General features: G+C 43.5%; 1 protein-coding gene across 1 annotated transcript in view; it reads left to right on the forward strand.

Moving 5' to 3' along the window:
* LOC135226994 (A-kinase anchor protein 10, mitochondrial-like) overlaps window positions 1-21,505 on the forward strand; it is a 586,899-nt gene that overhangs the window by 29,596 nt on the left and 535,798 nt on the right. The window contains exon 2 of the mRNA XM_064266721.1: window positions 19,886-20,083. Coding sequence (XP_064122791.1) covers window positions 19,886-20,083 — 198 coding nt within the window. The remainder of the gene's footprint in view (window positions 1-19,885; window positions 20,084-21,505) is intronic.

Consider the following 21,505-nt stretch of genomic DNA (forward strand, 5'->3'; position numbering starts at 1 on the left):
TGAACCTCCTACTAGAAGGAAAGCACATGAGATGTCCGAATCGAGGAGTAAATTTGGAACTCCCGAAATCGGACGAACTCCTGAAATGAGGTGCAAAGCGCCTGAAGCGCCTGAAGTGAGGCGCAAAGTGACTGAAGATCCTGGAACTCTTGTGGCGAGGCGAAAAGCGCCTGGAGCGCCTGAAATGAGGCGTAAAGCTCCTCAAGTAATGGAAATGAGGCGCAAGGCGCCTGAAAAGCCTGAAGTGGCTAAAAGGAAATATTTAACTCCTGGAGGGCCTAGAGCGCCTGAAAGGAAACGTAGAGCGCCTGGAGAGCCTGAAGCGCCTGGAGAGCCTGAAGCGCCTCAAAGGAAAAGCAAAGCGCCTAGAGAGCCTGAAGTGCCTGAAAGAAGAAGCAAAGCGCCTAAAGAGCCTGAGGCGCCTGAAACGAGGCGCGAAGCGCCTGAAGAGCCTGAAGCGTCCGAATGGAGGCGCAAGGCGCCTGGAAAGCCTGAAGCTGCTGAAACAAGACGTAAAGCGCCTAGAGCGTCTGAAGGCAGGCGCAAGGATTTTTACAATCTAGAATACAATTCGGATGAGTTATCGGAGTTTGAAGCGGACTTGGAGGCTCCTCTTTGGGATTTTTCTCAAGATCAATTTTCCCCTGACAGGGTCTCTAGGTGTCGCACAGGCGATCGTAGCCCCTGTCGGGAAGGAATTGATCATGAAAAAAGGGAACAACATTTAAGGACTTCTCCTGGTAGGGACGAAAGGTGTCGCACAGGCGACCGTCGTCCTTGTCAGGAAGGCCTTAGGGTAAAAGAACAACATCAGCCTTCTCCTGGCAGGGACTCAAGGTGCCGCACAGGCGGCCGTAGCCCTTGTCAGGTTGCAGTCAGTGTTGCTACAAGCCCTTTACATTCCCGAGAGAGGAGTCCTCCGGTCGCACACTCTTCTCCGAATAAAACTCAACCGGAATTGGAGGATGTCTCGGACTCTGTTAAAAGAATTTGGAGAGTCTCTGAGTCCTGCTGCCCCTCCTTCTCCTCGGTCTTTATTTTTGAGTACGAAGGCTGCGAAGTCTTCCTCTTTCTTGAAGATGCAACCGACCATTTCAATGAAGAGGGCTTTGCAGTCGGTCGGAAATTGGCTTAAAACCAAGGAGGAGGTGGGGAAGACTGTGTTTACCTGTCCCCCTTCCAGGCTATCAGGAAAGAGAGGGATTTGGTATAGCACAGGAGAATCTACGGGACTTTCTCTTCCCTCATCTGCTGAAGCGGACTTCTCGACCTTGATGGATTCGGCAAGGAGACATGCACTTCCATCGGCCAAAACAAGCTGGACAATGTCTGAAATGGACCATCTCCTCAAGGGAATATTCCATGTCTTGGAAGTTTTTAACTTCCTAGATTGGTCCCTTGGGGCTTTGGCCAAGAAGACGCGAGACCCTCAGTTTTTTGAACCAGAAGTCTTGCATAGTGTGGTGGCAGGCATGGAGCCAAAATGTGTTGGCCAATGCAATTTTTGGATAAGGCAGTGCAGGATGGATCGGCTGAAGTGGCATCCTTGTTCGGGACAGGAGTATTAAAGAAGAGGTCTGTCTTTGGTTCATTTCTTACCAAAGCAGTCTCTCCAGTACAGAGGGCTTCTCTTTTATACGCCCCTCTGTCTAAACAGCTGTTTCCTTCTCAGTTGGTAAAGGACATTTCCCATACACTTACTGAGAAGGCAACACAGGATTTGCTGGTACACTCTGCTAAGAAGCCTAGACCAGCTGCTTCTGTCTCGAAGAGGGAGCCAAGACCTGCCCAACAGCCCTTTCGAGGTAGAACTTTTAGCCGAGCCCCAAGGAAGAGAGGAGGAGAGAAAAGAGGAAGATCTTCCATCAGAGTTCCAAAGAAGAACGCTAAATGAGATTCCAGTCCTCCAATCACCAGTAGGGGCCAGACTTCTGGGATTCTCGGAAGCATGGGCTTCAATGAAAGCAGATTCTTGGTCCCTGCAAGTTCTAAGGAAAGGATACCTCATCCCCTTCAAGAACAGACCTCCATTGACGACGACACCGAGAGAGCTGTCAGCGAGATACAAAGACCCTGTAAAGAGAGAGATCCTTCTTGGGTTGGTGCAGCAAATGTTGGAGAAGGAGGCCATCGAGGTAGTACAGGATCCGCACTCCCGAGGTTTTTACAATCGCCTATTTTTGGTGCCGAAAGCCTCGGGGGGGTGGAGGCCGGTCCTGGACGTGAGTGCATTGAATCGCTTCGTGGAGAAGACAAAGTTCTCCATGGAGACATCCAATTCGGTTCTCTCTGCTCTCCGTCCAGGAGATTGGATGGTCTCCCTCGACCTGCAAGATGCGTACTTTCACGTCCCCCTGCATCATTCGTCGAAGAAATATCTTTGATTCATGGTGCAGGGAAGGATTTATCAGTTCAGGGCTTTGTGTTTCGGCCTCTCGACGGCTCCTCAGGTGTTTACAGCGTTGATGAGGAACGTAGCAAGATGGCTACATCTGAAGGGGGTGAGGATATCTCTTTACTTAGACGATTGGCTTATAAGAGCGCAGACAAAACAAAAGTGCTTGGAGGACTTGGAGATGCTCTTCAATGACCAGATCTCTCGGATTGCTCGTAAACCTCGAGCAGTTTCACACAATCCCCAGTCAGACTATCGTCTATCTGGGGATTCGGATGGATTCTCAGGGTTTTCGAGCGTATCCATCCCAGGAAAGAATCTCGAAAGGGTAGGAAAAAATCTCGGTCTTCCTAGAGAAGGAATGAAGCTCGGCGAGGGAATGGCTCAGTCTTCTGGGCACTCTTTCCTCGCTGGAGCAGTTCATCTCTCTAGGGAGGCTGAATATGAGACCCTTGCAGTTCCATCTAAAAAGGAGTTGGAACAGAAGAAAGGGAGATCTATTGGATACCTTTCCCATAGGAGAGAGTATCAAAAACCACTTACGATGTGGTAGAACCACTGAGAAGAAACGAAGGAGTGTCCTTGTCCCTTCAGAACCCTCACCTAGTGTTGTTCTTCAGACGCTTCGGACACGGGGTGGGGGAGCAACACTAGGGACGAAGGAAATGTCAGGCAGTTGAACAGAAGAACAGAAGGCCTGGCACATAAATGCAAAGGAACTCTTAGCAGTGCACTTGGCACTGCAGTTTTTCGAGAACGAAGTCAGAGGCGTGGTGGTCCAAGTCAACTCGGACAACACCACGGCTCTGGCTTATATAAAAAAACAAGGGGGGACACACTCTTTCTCCCTTTACCAACTAGCAAGGGATCTGTTGATATGGACAGAAGAAAGAGGATTCGACTCCTGACAAGGTTCGTTCAAGGAGGAAAGAACATAAGAGCAGACAGATTGAGCAGGAAAAACCAGGTCCTTCCAACAGAGTGGACCCTTCATTCACAAGTCTGCCAGCAACTATGGTCTCTTTGGGGGAAGCCTCAAGTGGACCTGTTTGCAACATTCCTATCCAGAAGGATGGAGAACTTTTGTTCGTTGGGGGACAATCCCAGAGCCCTATCCATAGATGCCATGCATAGACGCTTATGTGTTTCCCCCATTCAAGATGCTGGGGGAAGTAATGAGAAAGTTCGTGTCCTCGGAGGGAATGAGGATGACATTGATCACTCCTTATTGGCCTGCAAGAGAATGGTTCACAGAGGTACAGGAATGGATAGTGGACTTCCCCAGATCTCTTCCCGAAAGGACAGATCTGCTCAAACAACCCCACTTCGAGAGGTATCACAAGAATATCCACGCTCTCGCTCTGACTGCCTTTCGACTATCGAAAGATTGGTCAGAGCGAGAGGCTTTTCTCGCAAAGCGGCATAAGCAATTGCTGGAGCAAGAAGGTCCTCAACCATGCGGATATACCAATCGAAGTGGGAAGTTTTCCGTAGATGGTGTAAGGCGAAGAAGCTGTCCTCCTCCGATACCTCTGTGACCGAAATTGCTGATTTTCTTTTGTTTTTACGAGAAGAATCTCATCTGGCAGTGTCAACCATTAAAGGTTATAGGAGCATGTTATCAGCTATGTTCAGGAATAGGGGCCTGAACATAGAGAATAACAAAGATCTTCATGATTTAATTAGATCATTTGAAACTACAAAATTAAGAACTTCTCTCACCCCTAGTTGGAATCTGGATGTGGTTCTCAAATATCTTATGTCGGAGAGATTCGAACCTCCCGATAAAGCTACTTTCCGGGACTTGACTAGAAAATGTATTTTCTTAATAGCTCTCGCCACTGCGAAAAGAGTGAGTGAGCTGCAAGCGCTTGACTCGAGAGTGGGTTTTAAGAAGGATTCGGCTGTATTGTCCTTTAAACCTTTATTTCTAGCTAAAAATGAAAACCCCTCGAGACCTTGGTCTAGGACTTTCGAACTAAAAGGCCTTTCTCAATTAGTTGGGAATGAAATGGAAAGAACTTTATGCCCTGTGAGAACTTTGAAGTTTTACCTGCAGAAGAAGAAGCAGTTGCAGGGTTGCAATCAAAGTTTATGGTGTGCGGTTAAAGACCCTAGAAGAGCTATGTCAAAAAATGCCTTAGCATTTTTTGTTAGGAACATTATAACTGAAGCCCACATGAGCTGTGATAGTGAGGCATATAAGACCTTAAGGGTAAAAGCACACGAAGTACGTGCAGTCGCTACATCATTGTCGTTCAACAAGAACATGTCAATGAAGAACATCTTAGTGGCCACGTATTGGAGATGTAACTCAGTGTTCGCCTCACATTACTTGAAAGATGTGAGAGTGACATATGAGAAATGCTTCTCTCTAGGGCCTTATGTATCAGCGGATACAGTGCTGGGGAAAGGAGAGAAGACTGATCCTTAATATTAATTTTTGTCCTTATTTTTTATATATTGTGATTTTAAAATTATTGTTGTTGAGTTTTTAGGTTGTTTGAAAGGTGTTTGGGGATAATGCCTTTCAATCATAGTATTTACTAATCCACGGTTAGGATCGGGTGATCGGGATCAGTATTTTACTCCTTTTTATGCCAAGAGGCATAGGTATATTGTCATGTAAATGAATAAGACTCCAGTGACAATTGCCATTAGCTTCTGTTGAGTAAGTGGATAAGACCCCATTGACAGTCCTTTCAAGAGTTCTCAGCCATAGGGCACATCCTCGCTGAAGCTTTTGAGGCGAAGCAGACTTCTCAGCACAAGCTATGAAATCTTCCGCCTAAACAGGTAGGAACTAGGGTATTGTTAATTAACTCGTATTACCTACAACATATGTTGTTTACCTATTAGGTCAGTAATTACCTGTCTCTTGCCCTCCGCCAAAGGTGCCAATCAGCTAAGTATATATCTGACAGGGAAGTTGAATGTATGAAAATGATATTGTTATTGTACAATAAAGTTTCATACATACTTACCTGGCAGATATATACTTAGCTATAGACTCCGTCGTCCCCGACAGAAATTCAAATTTCGCGGCACACACTACAGGTAGGTCAGGTGATCCCGCCGCCTGCCGCTGGGTGGCAGGAATAGGAACTATTACCGTTTTAAGCCAGATTTTTCTCTTCCACCTGTCTCCTGAGGAGAGGTTGGGTGGGCCATACAATCGTATATATCTGCCAGGTAAGTATGTATGAAACTTTATTGTACAATAACAATATCATATTGCGGCAAAAGATCGCTCTCGGACGACGCGTCGCTGATGCTGACTGATGCGAGAAGGAGGCATTTCGCGCATGCGCACTTGGGTCACGCTTCTAAACAAAGCAACAGCTTGATCCGTGACCTCCCAGCATCCCCCAAGGCGCGTGATTCAAAGTTTTCGGCTGGTAGGCCTATAAGTATTTTTCCACGAATTTAAAAAAAAACTTTATGTCGATGTATAATACGTCCAATCGGCACCCGGGAGACATTTTATCTTGACGTTTAATACGTCCAATCGGTGTAGGAGGGTTAACTGTCATGCTTGACTTCCAGGAGTGCTTACCAGCTCTGAGGAAGAAGAGTGAGTTCTGGAGAGGGAGGCTTCAACCTTCCGGACTCACCAGTGGTAGCTTACACACTCCCCCTGAAACCCCCCCAAGAGGCGGCGCGAGCGCTAAACCACGAGGCGGAGCTATCAGAGACGAGCGGGTTGACTCGGCAAAAGTAGTCACAATTTTGAAGTTGACTTCGGCATAGAAGGTTCTCTTTTCCCTCCCTCTGCGCCCACTGCTAAAATATGAAGAGGCAAATTCTTTCCTACGTGGATGTTCATCGGCTGAGCGACGACTCCAGCGAAGAGGAGAATGTAGACAGTAACAAAAAACGTCCACAATCGACTGCAGGAAGTGAAATGCCTTCAAATTCTGATATCGTGAATATGTTACTCCAACAGAATCAAACTCATGAAAATTATTCAGAAAGGGTAAGGTTTTAAATTCTGTTTACAACGAAACCGGCATATGGAAAGGAGCGGAGTTAGACTTATGACGTCACAAATGCAAATGGCGGCCCACATACGTAAGTTTGTTATTGTTTTGAATGGTTGGAGCAGCCAGTTCCGAACGTAGCGTAACTGCGTAAGTAGCGTAAGCAAAGCATGTGCATGATTACTACATGAAATAATGGTAGAAAACCAACTAAATGCTCCAATTTATATATAACAAGCTTATAACTAGGTATACAATACAAATTGCTTGCTTGACACATCAAAACCACGCAGCTTAATAGGTAGTAGGCTAGGCCACAGGTAAGTTAGGCTGTTCGAGTTCACGTTTCTCATTTTAAACCTATCGATGCTAGCCTAGGCCCTGGGGGGCGATCTGCAAAGGGTTACATAGGAAGCAGGTCTAGATTATGTTTAATAATACAGATACATACCTACATAGTCACTTAATAAGACCCTGAATTAACCTAAGAGGGCTATTTGAGTCGTGAACCCCTTTGCTTGACTTCAGCCTTCTAGGTCCGCTGCTGTCCATATTTACTATACCTGTTGAACAAACACTTTAATTAAAGTATGGTAAATAAATCACTGATATAAAAACATTCAACTCGGCAGAAGTGGTTCACCTGCTAAGAAGAATGAGGCTCCCCCTCCTACTAAACGCTCGAGACGATCACCTGAATTACCTGAAAGTGCAAATTTAGACCTCTTTTCCTTTTATAATAATGAAGATGAAAGTGATTATGAGGATTTCAACCTTCTTACCTTCCATAAACCCATTCCTTCATATATTTCCACCAATTTCAAAGCTGAACCATCTTTTCATAGAGAAGGGAAAATTCAATTGAATAACTCACTAGTAGCATTAACTTTCAGTGAAGGCCATAGTGATAACATTGATAAATTCTTTGTAAGTAGTCAAAATAAGGAGTTTTCAGACTTTTTTAAATTTATAAATACTCCAAAGTTGAATTTCTGGCCTGAAGGTAAGATGACACCCACAAGAGAAAATTTTTCTATGACATAGAAAATATTAAGAATAGTATTTCTGCCTTTCAAGGGCATGCAGCACTGGCACACTAGTGTACCTCTCCAAAGTAAATGACATTGAGTTCCTGTCCAAGATTATTATTGGTCCCCTAAGGAAGAGCATAGACCTTATACAAAATTTGATAAGGAATTTCAGAAGTAGAGCACTTCCTAGATACCTCAAGGAAGAGATAAGAGATCTCATAATCAAAGCAGACATTAAAGAAGTTTGGAATTTAACTGAAGACCAAAAAACAGCCATTGTTGCCTGCTTTCGTAAGGGTCCCCTCCTCAGAGGAGGGGCAGCAAACTTCAGGGGTAGGAAATTCAACTTTGGGGGCAGATTTCAGGGAAGAAGGTTCAGTTTCCTCAAAGGTAACCCTAGCTTTAGATTCAAGTCTCAGCCGCTTAGAAGAGGTAATAGGCGAGGTGGGTACAGGGGGGGGAGGTCCCAAAATGGACAAGCGAATAGTTCAGGAGCCAGAGAAAGGAAATAAAAATAAATCATTCTCTATCCTAGAAATTGAGCCTTGCTCCGCACCAGGTCAAAGAGAGGTTTTTTCAGCACCAGTTTTTTATGCACCAGAGCACAATAAGCTTCACTCAGCGCCAGACCAAGATGTTTGCTCAGCACCAGAACATGAGTTTTTCTCGGCACCAGTTGATAACGAGGTTCACTCGGCACCAGTTGATAATGAGCTTTGCTCCGCACTAGTTAATAATGAGCTTTGCTCCGCACCAGTTAATAATGAGCTTTGCTCTGCACCAGTTAATAATGAGCTTTGCTCTGCACCAGACCACGATGACATTGGGCCTAATGCTATAAATAAGGATAGAAGTCAAGAGGACCTGCCTTTGGACTCAAACCCAATGAATAACTACTCCCAGAGCCCCCCAGCGAGTAGGATAGGTAAGTCATTACTAATGAACATTGATAGTTGGAGAAAGCTTCCTAATGCCTCTTTTGCCTGTAGAATTATCAATGAAGGGGTGAGAATTCCATTTAATAATAAACTAAAAGCCCAGAGATCATTAAAAAGGGTAGGTAAAGATAGATTTGTTCATGAAACTTACCTGTCAGATATATATATAGCTGTATTTTCTGAAGTCCGACAGAATTTAAAAAACTTCCGACACACCCAGTGGTCGGCCAGGTTAGTACCCATTCCCGCCGCTGGGAGGCAGGTATCAGGAACCATTCCCATTTTCTATTCATAATTTTTCTGTCGCCGGTGCTGGAAACACCTGTTTCCAGTACCTCCGTCTTAGATTTTGGAAACTTCATTGCCGCTAAGTATCCTAATTGTCTTTTAATTTATTTACTTGGATTTGTGGCTAGGCATACGCTATCTTAAATTGATTTGAATTTGATTCATTTTTGCATAAGATATCTGAATCTAGTTAGGCTAGTTTCAGAGGGTGTTGTCTGCAAAGATAGGGTGTGGCTACCGAAAGCTTCGGTAGATCCGCACTTGGTATGCACGAGGGGTATGAGTCTTGCTTCTTTGTTGAGATTTGTCATGTAAGGAGTGTGAGACTTTGTCTAATTTCGTAAGGAAGACGTATGATTCGTATGTACGCAATTAATCAGTAAACATGTCTAATTCCGTAAGGAAAACGTATGATTCGTATGTACGCAATTAATCAGTAAACAAAAGTCAGGGTAGTGAACCTGCTAACCTTCCTGTAGACTTTTTTTTTTGCCTAACCCTGTAGTATGGCCTACGGGTTATGAATATGTCTGCGAGAGGTGATCGCTCTCCTTCATTGTTGTGAAGAGTGCTACTTCTGTTATTGTTTCTCCTAACCCTGTAATGTTGCCTTCGGGCCCTAAACAGTGTCTGTAGAGGTTATTGCCAATTTCTCTAATACTCTTTCGATTCGTATCTTAGAATCGAAAGTGCTTGCTTTAGAGAGCAATAAGGTGAAGTGGCTAAGTGCAGTGACAGTGCCCCTTGTGTAGTGGAGGGTGCGTCAGATCGGCCTTATTCGCCTCTAGGCCGGGACCTCTGCTTGACTCCCAGGACCCGGGAGAGAGCATGTCGAAAGCCGAAGGAGGGTTACGAGGAACCCCCACCGATCTGGCGTGCCCTTCGGCAGTTTCTGATGAAAATACCCCAGACTGCCTAAGTGCGTGCACGTGCACGAACCTGAAGGATTGCTTTCTCGTCCTCCGAAGCGTCCTCCCGCGGCAGGGGTTGGAGCTTTCGGAAGGACTTGCGCCCTCTAAATAGAAGCTTTATAGAAGAGGACGCTTCACGTCCTCTCTCTCTCGTTATGCGTTCCAGTGAGAAGTAAGAAGGCGAATGTCGCCTGATCACGTGTACGTCTTTCCACCGAGAAATATGAAAAAGAAGTCTTAGTAGCAGGACGCTTTTGAGAACGGACGTCCGAGCTTTGTTACTGTGAGAATAAGAAGGCGTTCCCTCGCCCCTATCGTATTCTCACACCGATCAACCCTTCTCCTGAGACTGTTCGTGCAGTTCGGATTTCTCCTCCGAAATGTATCTCGCTCTTCCCTGAAGGCAGTTTCTCTCGCTGTTTTGACGCCTGTCAGGAGCGTGACGCTTTTCTGCACGCTTCTTTTGACGCTCGGCTTGGACGGGACGTTCGGATGGACGCCAGGGGTGCGCGTGGGTGCACGCCAAGCGCGCACCAGATGGACGCCGAGCTCGCGCCAGTGGATACCGAGCGCGCCGCGCGCGCCAGTGGACGCCGAGCGTGCTCGCTGCTCGCCAGTGGACGCCGAGCGCGCGCGCCAGCGCACGCCAGGTGTGTCGCCTGGCTGAACGTTTCTGTTGAACTCTTCAAGCTCTTGTTTACGATTTGGGCCTCAAGAATTTTTTACCTCTACCTTCGGTGATACCTTATACCTCACATGCAAAGATTTTGAAGTAAGCCAGTGCTTCGGAGGAAGCTTAAAGTGAACAGACAACTTCGTCTTCGAAACCCAGCAAGACTCGTTTGGTTCGTTGAAGTCAAAGAGGTCTCTGTCAATATTTTATATTGCTTTTCGCAAAGGTGGATGGAGTTAAGGAAAGCTCAAGGGAAGATCTCGTTTTCTCTACCGCCAGCGGTCAAGACTTTGCGAATAAGGCAGTTACGGGTTATGTAAAGGCTCGATGTCCTGCACGTCAGGACTCTCGGCAACGTTCAGTAGGATTCTTGCAAAGGCACTCATCTAAAGGACGCTCTTCAGGAAAGCGCAAGACAGGACTTCCTTTGCCATACTGCCAATAAATTTTAAGCTTTAGCAGGCATTAGTTGTGATACGGGAGAGGAAGCTGGTTGGAGAGTTTCTTCCTCTTCCCAGGATAATTTTGCAAGCTTTTTTAGCCCATCTGAAAGGGTTTTTCAGATGATAGATTTTGTTAGTTTCTAGTCGGGACTACGCTGCCGAATTGAACATCATCGTTCTACCTGCCGTAAGCCCAGTCTCTTAACAGGATTCTTGCCCCTTCCTCGTTTGAGACGGGAATCGGAAAAATAAAATGCTCGACTTCCTGGATTACGTATTGTCAAGTAAGTGGGTATCCCCTCATTGACAAAATATCTCTTTGTCCCGTAAATGGGTTAGTTCTCATTGACAAACATCTCATTAACTTGATATTGCGTAAGCGAATAAGCTCTTATTGACAAGATTCGGAAGAGCTCTCATTCGTCATTCGCAGACTCGTACAAGAAATAGACTTGTAGACTACGTCAATGAACGCTTATGTCCAATAACATAAGAAGCTGAGCTGTCTGCTTCGATTCTCTTAAGTTTTTGTTCATGAAACTTGCCTGTCAGATATGTATGTAGCTGTATTTCCGAATTCATCTATATATATGTCTGCCAGGTAAGTATGAACAAACTTTATTGTGATATAATTTCATATTTTGCCTTGCGTTATTTTACTACTGGTTGGTTCAAGTCATATACGCTTGCTGTAGTTACCTCTTTGGATGGCAACCGAGAGGTCTATTGTCTATTTAAGACATTTAATCGTTACTCCCTGCAGCTTCCAGGAGTTTCCGATTTATCTTTTACCGTTGTATGGTAGTGTTCTGACGACACAAACGCATCTATATATTTAGCGTTTTCTGTTTTGCTTTAAACAAATATACCAGCTTGAGAGTCTTTGCTGCCCAAAAAAACAAAAAATAACGGAACCTATTTCTTCGTAGAATAGGGTAGCTGGCAACCCAGACATAAAGTTTAAGAGACGACGTTCGTAAGCTGCTGGCTGCTGCTGTGTCTGTCCTCCAGTCCCAACCGAGCCAGTAACAGATCGTGCACTGTTATGCGCGGTGGAGGTTACGTCTCTCTCTCCTGCGGGATTGACTGACTAACCGTATTCTCTGTCTGGCGGTTACGTCTCTCCTGCGGGATTGACTAACTAACTGTATCTCTGTCCTACAATCACGGACTTTAGCCTAAGATTGAGGGGATTTCTTACGTGATGAATAAACGTTGCATTCGTTTTTTGCCTTACTATGTTTTTCAACAGAGTTATCTCTTAATCCTTTCGGTGCTCGTTACCGCACGGTATAGAACTACAAGTATACCGCAACATTGCACTTTTATATGCTCTCCGCTGCTTATGGCAAAAGAAGCCGCAGCCTTTATTGTTAGGGAAAGTAATCATACTCGGGGAGGGAAACTGGATGAAGCTTGCTGGGGACCATTTCCTTCCTGAAGAAGTTTGTTTCCTCGAATAGACTGCAATTCAGACCTCCACAGTTTTTTTCCTACCGGGAAACTGAAATATTATTCAAGATCTAGGAATGATTCTGAACATCTCTCAGTGCGTCTATCACCTGAGGTGATAGAAAGAAGGTGCCGGACATCTGGATAGGGTTTCAGATGTCCTGGATCTTAATCTAAAAGAAGTAAAAGCAATTCGGAGTCGTCCCTCCAGTCCTCAAAACGAGTTTTTGGAACCTCCAGTGGTCCAGATCAACTCTGATATTCCACAGCTCTCTCTCATATCTTAAGAAGTATCTTCTCTCGGTCCCTGTTCGAGTTTACGAGAAAGAGCCTATTATAACAGCAGGCGTAGAATGTAACGATCCTCTAGAGGTTCGTTACAGGATTGCAAAAGTCCGTACGAATCGTCTCGATCGACGGCAGCAACTATTGACTTCCAAGTGGAATCTTTCTTTAGAAGTAAGTTGAGAGTTGTGGAGACTTTAGGGACGCCCTTTCATTCTTCTCTTCGATATGTTGAGGACGAAGAGGCTTCTTCTTCTCTGATCCTTATTCTCAATCCGGGATCGGTGCCATTAAACGCCATCCTATGATATTGAACGGGGATGGATGTTTAGTCTCTTTTCCCCTTTTTCAATCGCTTAAGAAATGTAATAAGAGGATTTATGACGTCACAGGGAGCGACAATGACGCTGATCGCCCCGTGTTGGCCTTCAGGATCCTGGATTCACAGAGGTCACATACTTCCTAGTTCACTTTCCAAGGACCTTTTCCGAGAGAGTCGGTCTACTCTAACTCGAAAGGTACCTATAACCTCTCCGCTCTGAGTCTGACTACGTTTCAGACTATCGAGATGTTGACAGGAATAAGATTACCGTCTTCCATTTCCGTCTGAAGAATGGATGAAAGCTGGCAGTCACAACTATTAAAGAATACGCAAATATGTTGTTGACGGCCTTTTGGGCTCAGAGATTTGCGTCTGTCAAACACAAAGCCCTTCACGATCTTTGAGTTTTGTGGAATCTCGAAACTCGCTCACCATCTACTTTTTGTCTCACCTGTTTTCTCGGAGTCAGACACTCGTGCGAGATCAGGCGATATAGTAGCCCTGAGTTTCTTGTTGACGAAGTCGGTTGCGTTTATACACCCCCTATGATCGTGTAACATGAGACCAGGTTGGACTGTCAGGCATTCTTCCTTCGGGACTGAATCGCCTTTTTGCTCCTCGCTCCTTTCTCCTGGCACCAGAAGCTCAAGTCAGGAGTTGATTCGCTGACGACTTTGGGTTGCGTTGACTACCCCCCCAAGGTTTGCTTAGATTGAATCGCCCAGCAGTCCAGACACTCATCCTTCAGTGAAGAATAGTGCCTTATGGTCTTCAGGGTACAGCCTTGCTGTCCTTGATTCGTCTGACTGGTCAACTGGTCGGTCACCTGACTTTAGTACAGACGGGACTGACTGTGCATGTCCAGATCGAAGCTTTCAATATGGAACTTAGACGTAGTCTGAAGTTCTTGATGTCAAAGCATTCGAACCTCTCCTACCTGTTACTTCTTGCATGTGATCAGGAAGGCCTTCTTCTAACCACCCGTAGATACGACAAAGAGGGTTAGTGAGATTTTAAGCCATCGTCACAAGTTTGGCTTTAGAGAACACAAGGCGGTGTGCTCTCTAAGCTTTCCGTTGTGGCCTAAGAATGGAAACCTGTTTTTTGTCCTTGGGCCCAGGAGCTTTGGAAGCAAGGATGGCACAAGTTAGTGGGCAGGAGCCAGAGAGAGTCCTGTGCCCTGTCGGGTCTCTCAAGTTTTATCTACCTAAAACTCAAGAAAGTCGAAGTCATTCGGGCAATCTGCAGTGTTCCGAAAAAGACCAGACTTGGCCATATCGAAGAACAACCCTGGCTTTAGTGTTAAGGAGTTCTTTCAAAATGCTCCCTTCATTGTGTTTGCACAAAGATTTGAAATTTCTTTTTTAAATATCTGAATGCTCACGAGGTGAGGGCGCGGCCTCGGAAGCATTTCAACAGAGCATGGCACTCAGCAACATCCTGAGTACCATGTTTTAGCGAAGCAACTCTGTGTTCACTTCACACTCCCGGATGCGAGATGTGAAGATGGCATATGAGATCTGCTGCTCGCTAGGGCCATACGTGTCTGCAGACACAATCTTGGGGGCAAGAAGTACCACTCATCCTATCCTGTAGAAAATGGTTAGGAAGAGCTCTTAATTTAGTTGTTGAGTCGCCGACAACGGCGATTTCTTAACTCTTAAGCCTTAGTTAACACACCTTAACTTTGGCTAGGTTGGTCAGGTGGTGATATATATATTTATATATATATATTTATTTTACTTCTTAGCCCTCATGTATGGTCAATATGGTCTAGTCACATTGTGGTCACGCCCCCGTTGACAGATCATCTGGAGTGCACCAGCTTTATAGGTCTCTACCTCGCTGGCAACTCTAGTAAAGCAGAAGCAGACTTGGGTGACAGTAATCACGAAGTCAGCTATGCTAACAGGTGGAACCAAGATGTAAATCATCTGCATGCATTTGTTTCCCAAAATCCTTCTATTCTGTCCCTTCCCACCTCCAAAGGTGGGATTCAGCTATATATATATCTGCACCGGTAAGTTTTCATGAACAAATGATATTGTTATGATACAATAAGTTTGTTCATACTTACCTGGCAGATATATATAATCAGTACCCACCCCCACCCTCCCCTCAGGGGACAGTGGAAATAAAAATTATGAATAGAAATGGGAATGGTTCCTGATACCCGCCTCCCAGCGGCGGGAATGGGTACTAACCACCTGGCCGACCACTGCGTGTGTCGGAAGTTTTTTAAATTCTGTCGGACTTCAGAAAATACAGCTATATATATATCTGCCAGTAAGTATGAACAAACTTTATTGTATCATAACAATATCATTTTTATTCAACTAACAAGCGGAAAATATTGGAAAGAGAATGTGACAGACTGCTAAAACTAGGAGTCACAGAGCAGATCCCCAGAACTTCCTTTTACTTCTCCAACACATATTTTATAAATTAAAACCAGGCATGGAAACCAGTAAGACTAATCTTTGACATGAAGGTGCTTAACACCATGATAAGAAAACCTTCCTTTACCATGCTTAAGGCCAATACAATATTTCCCTATCTACATCTAAACTCTTGTGCCTGCAAACTAGATTTAAAAGATGCTTATTGGCACATTCCATTACATGCAAGTAGCCAGAAATTTCTAACCTTCAAGCTAGGTAAAAGGACGTTCAAATGGACTGTGGTACCCTTTGGACTAAAGACAGCTCCTTATATATTTTCAAAGATAATGTACACGGTGATCAAGTATATTAGAACTACATACAACATCTTAATATTCAACTATCTTGATGACATTCTCATATTAGCAAAAGATTATTTAAAATGTAAAAATCACATTCAGTTAATCATTAGGATATTGTCAGACTTAGGATGGAATATCTCTTTTAAAAAATCTACAATTGAACCGGCTCAAAGAATTGAATTTTTAGGAGTGCATTACAATATGATTAAGAAAACTATGAATCCCATTCAGAAAAACATAGAGAAGTGTATCAAATTGCCAAAGCTTTCTCCAACTCTGTTAAATCTGACCTTCACTCCTATCAGATGTTAATTGGAGCCTTAAATTTCAGTGCTTCCTATACAAGCTGGGGAAGATTCCATCTTAAATATCTCCACAGATACCACAGTTATTTTAATTCAGGGTACAAAATCATTCCACACTCCTTCAAAAAATACCTAAAGCCATGGGAACTGAGACAAATGTACAGAGAGGTTAACATTCCAAAACCACAAATAGATGCAGAACTTTTCACACATGCTTCCAACCAGGGTTGGGGGGGAGCATTAGTAATAGCGGGTAAAATACTCTCAAAAAATGGAACTTGGACACATGAAGAATCCTCCCTTCACATTAATGTAAGAGAGTTATTAGCTTGCTTCTATTCTATGGAACACTTCACTACAAGGTTATACAACAAAGTAGTCTTAATTTATGTAGATTCAAAGGTTACAAATTGTTGGCTAAGGAAGCAGGGTAGTATCAGAAACAAGGTAGCTCATGAACTTGTCAGGAAAATACTAAGTAACATGAAGGATCATAACATACAGATAAATTCCAGATGGATCAGGGGAGTAAGTAACACCATTGCAGACTCACTTTCCAGAGACCTGGGTTCAATCCAGAGCCTGGGTTCAATCCACACGAAATCTTGCCTCAGTGACAGTCTATTCTCCTTAATCTGCACCGACTTCAATTTCAACCCGGAAATAGATCTGTTCTCAAATGGCTTCAATACTAAGTGCAAAAAGTTTTGTTCATCTCTTCCAAACCAAAAAGCCATCAGCAATAATGCACTTACGATTAGCTGGAAGGGACCAACACCTCTCTATGCCTTTCCACCAGGATTCTTACTACACAAAGTAGCTTTTAAAATCTATAAAGAATGCAATAATAATAGTTCTCAAGGACTGTATCTCACCCTCAGCAAAGCTCCAATCAACTTTGATCGCCTTCAAAATTTAAAGGACCAGCTCCCAAATGTCTTTCCTCCTGAGGTTTGCACCAAAATTGCTATCAGCTTGAGGGACAGCTCCATGCACAAGCATGAAAACCTGTATAACATTTTTAAAAGTTTCATTCATAAGGAGTATGGAAGCGACAACAAATTCCCCCTGTTAGCAATTATTTTATTTTTCAATCACCTTATAGACAAGGGACTGGCTTACAATACCCTGAAGAGCTACAGAGCAGCTTTAGGTCCTATATTGTCAGGATATTTCCCAGGTTACTGTCTTGCAGAAGACAAATATGTCAAAGCAATAGGATTATCGGGGTTAATAGCAAGGAAGCCGAGCAACACTCACCAGTTTCCCTGGCTGGGATCTAGACAAAGTAATTTCGTTTCTCAACACCACAAGAGATAACTCTACCTTACTACTGACACAGAAAACCTTATTTCTAGTAGCCTTAGCTTGCCCTTTAAGAGCAAATCAATTTAACAATCTCTGCATTTCCAGGAGCACCTTCACCCCAGAACACATTGTCTTACGGAACCACCCTTCCTTCATGGCCAAAAACCAAAAGAACAACTACACGCCAATAGAGATCAGCTTTAGAAAGCTTCCTAACAGACCAAAAATATGTCCAGTCAGACAATTGAACTTCTATTTGGAATACACAAACAAAGTCTGTAGGGAAAGAAACATAGACAGGAAAGACCACATATGGCTAGATGAACACTTCAAGATAATGTCTTTACAAAAAATGGAGAACAACTTTTTTTCGGGAGTGCATTTCAGAGCCGACCCAAATGCAACTAAACAGTCAACTAATTTCCACTCTATAAGGGGTCAAGCTTCATCAAGACTGCTTTACAATGGTGTATCTTTACAAGAAATCATGTCCAGAATGAATTGGAGAAGCGACTCTGTCTTCAGCTCTTACTATGCTCTCCTCGGCTTACAGGGTGCTTTCGATGCTGTGGTCGCTGGACTTCATCTTCAAGCCCCTGAAGCATCGGCCTAGCTACCACTGGTGAGTCCGGAAGGTTGAAGCCCTCCCTCCCTCCAGAACCTGTAAGTTTACTTGTGAACGAAGGTTCTGGAGTGGGAGGTGAGACCTTCCGGACTCAAGGTCTGGGTCACCCTCCAACCCTTCCCCCGGGAGCCGAGGAGACCATGTACCTAGGAGAGGATATTCTAACAAACTTCATAATCCAACAGAGTAGGTTATATATACAAGAATACATACATACAATCACTATTATTCCAGAGAAAACAAACTAACTGCAATCTTTCATTATTTATTTCAACCGAAACAGCACAAGAAGATTGACCTTACTAGTAAAAAGACCTTTGTGTTCAACAAATTTGCACCTTCATAGTAATTTCTTCATAACTTGAACAGCCTAAGGTAAGCTCAACCACTTCTGTGTTATTTTTTGTGCTTTAACAACTTCAAAAATGTGACTACTTTTGCCGAGTCAACCCGCTCGTCTCTGATAGCTCCGCCCAAGGGGGTGTGGTTTAGCGCTCGCGCCGCCTCTTGGGGGGGTTTCAGGGGGAGTGTGTAAGCTACCACTGGTGAGTCCGGAAGGTCTCACCTCCCACTCCAGAACCTTCGTTCACAAGTAAACTTACAGCTCTCTGTCTAAGTCGAGTTTTTAGGTATTACCTGAACAAGACCTGCAGATCAGAGGGCCATTCTTATCCTATGGTGTTTTGTCAAGAACCTCTCTCACCCTCTGACTAAGATCATTTGTCCTTCACTGTAGAGAGATTTTATTTCTGAAGAACTCAGATTTAGAACATGTCTTCCTTTTCGGTGAAAGCTAAGGACATCAGAGCAGCCTTTACTTCATTAACTTTCAGGCACATTATGGCCCTTACATTCTGCATGGACCTGCTGGAAGTACAATCGACCTCCGTGGTTCTCTATCTTATGAAGTGATACCAGAGCTTCTAGCTTGGCTGGTGCAGTACCTTGGGATAGTGACTGGCAGGGTATTGTGGGAGAAAGCATAGGATTTTCTCTTATTATCTTCATCTTATAGTTAGTTGCATCCGAGTTGTTTGGGAGCCGGGTGTACAAGTACCAGAGCTCCCACCACTCTCAGTGTATGGGTTGTGGTGTTATTTCAGTGTAAGTGACAAGGGCACCTATCATCGGACAACTCCTTGTCTGCATAGGTCCTGCTGATACTTTGCTACCGTTGGATAACTCCCTCGCTGCAAAGTTCTCACTCAATTAAAGGTGACCCATGGCTTTACCATCACACTTTTACAGGTTAAGTTGAGTGCCAAGCAGAGGCAGTTTTTCTACTACAGGCTTTCTTAACTGATAAGGAAATGATAAGTATTGTAGTCAATGCTAGCAAATATAACATTTTCATACTAAAAGTTTTATATATACTTACCAAGTTTTGATTACAGATTTAGAGCCCAGGTTCCTCCCCTCTGATGGGCATAGGGTATAAGCAGAATGAGCTTATCTGCTAAGTCATTCCTGGTTTTGCCGTTAGGGTCCGGCACTGGTCACCTAACAAACGATTGAGATGTTACCCGCAAATTTTGAATTTAAACTGTTGTACGAGTGGAAACTAATAGCTAAGTGATTATGTACTTGGTAAGTATATATAAAACGTAATTTATTTATAAAAAATGTCATTTTAGGTGACTTGCTTAAGATGGTCAACTTTGGAAGAATCAGCTGGAATTAATGATTCAGTGCTGCGGATACCTTTTTACCCATGAGAAAAGATAGGATTTTTTTTGGGCGGCTCAAAGGTTTTGTTAATGACTACAAATGTTTTGTATTTTTTTCAAATTTCTTATTTACTATCCTTATGTATTAAAGTAACTTTAATTGTATTTTTCCTGTAGTACTGTACGTATTATGTTTGTACTGCAGCCTTTGAATCCTTTTGTAGAGTATTGTTTGCCTTTCCATGTTTAATTACAGTATTATTGAAAATGCTGTGTTGTTTCCTGTTCCTGGCTTTTATTTAATTTCAAATTTGAATGAAAAAGAATTGTCACCTTGTGAGTACTTATTCTTTGATAGACTAGACTCTCATTAGAGGGTTTATGATAATTTTCCAGCAATTTTCCTGAGACAGCTATATGAAAGTTGAAAATTTAGTTAAAGTATTGTATCATGTATTATAATAATTTTATAGCAAATTTTGTTGTATTTTTCTTGTTGAACTACATATTTTCTTTCAGGTAAGGCAGGTGGAGGAGGAAGCAGCAGCCCTAATCATACTGGCCTTGTGGAAGATAGGGTTGTTACTCAGTCTCCATCCCACAGAGGAATTGTGTTGCATAAAGGGCCAGAGGCTGTGTTGAAATTATCAGATCAGCACTCACTCACTCCTAGGTATATCACAGAGCCTGATGAACAGCTTTTTTTGTCAGATGCAGGTAATTGATGAAATACAGTTGTATAGTTATACAGTACATTATGTGTGTGCGTACATTTCATAAGTCTTCATATAGAGGTGGATTAAAAGTAGTATATTGTGATTACGCTAATGCCAAGGTAAATAGTAAGTAATTGTAAATTGTACATAAAAGTCATCTGTTACTATGAAAATACAAGGCCATGTCTCTTACACAGAAGTATTCCCATTGACAGCCACCTGTGGGGGGTGTTAGGGGGCAGTTGCACTTTAGGTGATACTTAACGTTCTTTGCAGCACCCCTTCTGCCTGTAGCTGCAACCCCTTTCATTGCCCTTATTGAACCTCTGTTCACATTCTCTTTCTTTCATCCTATGTGCCACCCTCTCCTAACAAATGTATCACAGTGCTAATGCAAGGTTTTCCTCCTTTTACACATTTAAAACCTTTTTACTGTAAATTTCCCTTTCATTGCTAAATGAGTTCATTACTTGGCCTTTGGCCTAAATTTCCTATTCCATTCCATTCCATTCCATTCCCATTGCCAGCTAAATAAAGTCAGTGATGTCTTGTTATCAAGCTATTTAATTAGCAGAAGATAGGTGAGTGAAGAGGTATCCCACCTTACGATCTATTAACTCACATTTTATACATGGGAATTACCAAGCACTTATAAATAGCTGTAAGCTTTCCTAATTACGGCAGTCAACAATTCAAATTTACGGTGGCGCTGCCATCGCTTGTTTAGGGGACCAGGACCTGCCCACTTTCGGGAACGATCGGTACCAACTGATGAAGTCTATTATTCGTTTTTCTGCTGACTCCCGGGTAACAATGGTAGTTTTTAGCGGTCGTCTCGTTATTTTTTGGTGGAGTAGTATTTCTTACTTTGGTGACATATTCTCTTTTCTGGGCTCAGCTCGTGTCGGCCTATGAAAGTATCCTTAATATCATTCTTTCTAGGTAAAATTAGCCTAAAATTACCAGAGAAAAACAAAATTAAGAAAATGTCAGTAAAACTGACTCGCTCACTCTTAAAAAGAAGTGTCGGTATGATATAGGGGCGAGTGTGGAACACTACCACGAGACAAACACCAATTAGAACTTCCCTATCAGAATCCCCCCAAAAGAGAGCTGATACCAACGGGCGATGCAGCCTCTACTATACTACTAGAGGACGCCACGGACAGCAGCGCCCCTAGCGGTCATCCTTAATTTTTAGCACCAGCGACAAGTCGCCATTTTCTTGTGCTTGTGTTTTCTTGGATTTATTCGTACTATCTACGATGGAACGCTCTGCAATTGCCACGGCTAAGTTAAGTAACTCATAAGTAACATTTTACCGTATTTTTATCTTCCGGGTACCAGTATTTTCCTCTTAATAGGTCATATACGGTTCCCCGGTTGTCTCGTGGCGGCCATGCCGTCTCGTAAGAATTCCCGG

The sequence above is a fragment of the Macrobrachium nipponense genome, chromosome 15, assembly GCF_015104395.2.
Source record: "Macrobrachium nipponense isolate FS-2020 chromosome 15, ASM1510439v2, whole genome shotgun sequence".
NCBI lineage: Eukaryota > Metazoa > Arthropoda > Malacostraca > Decapoda > Palaemonidae > Macrobrachium > Macrobrachium nipponense.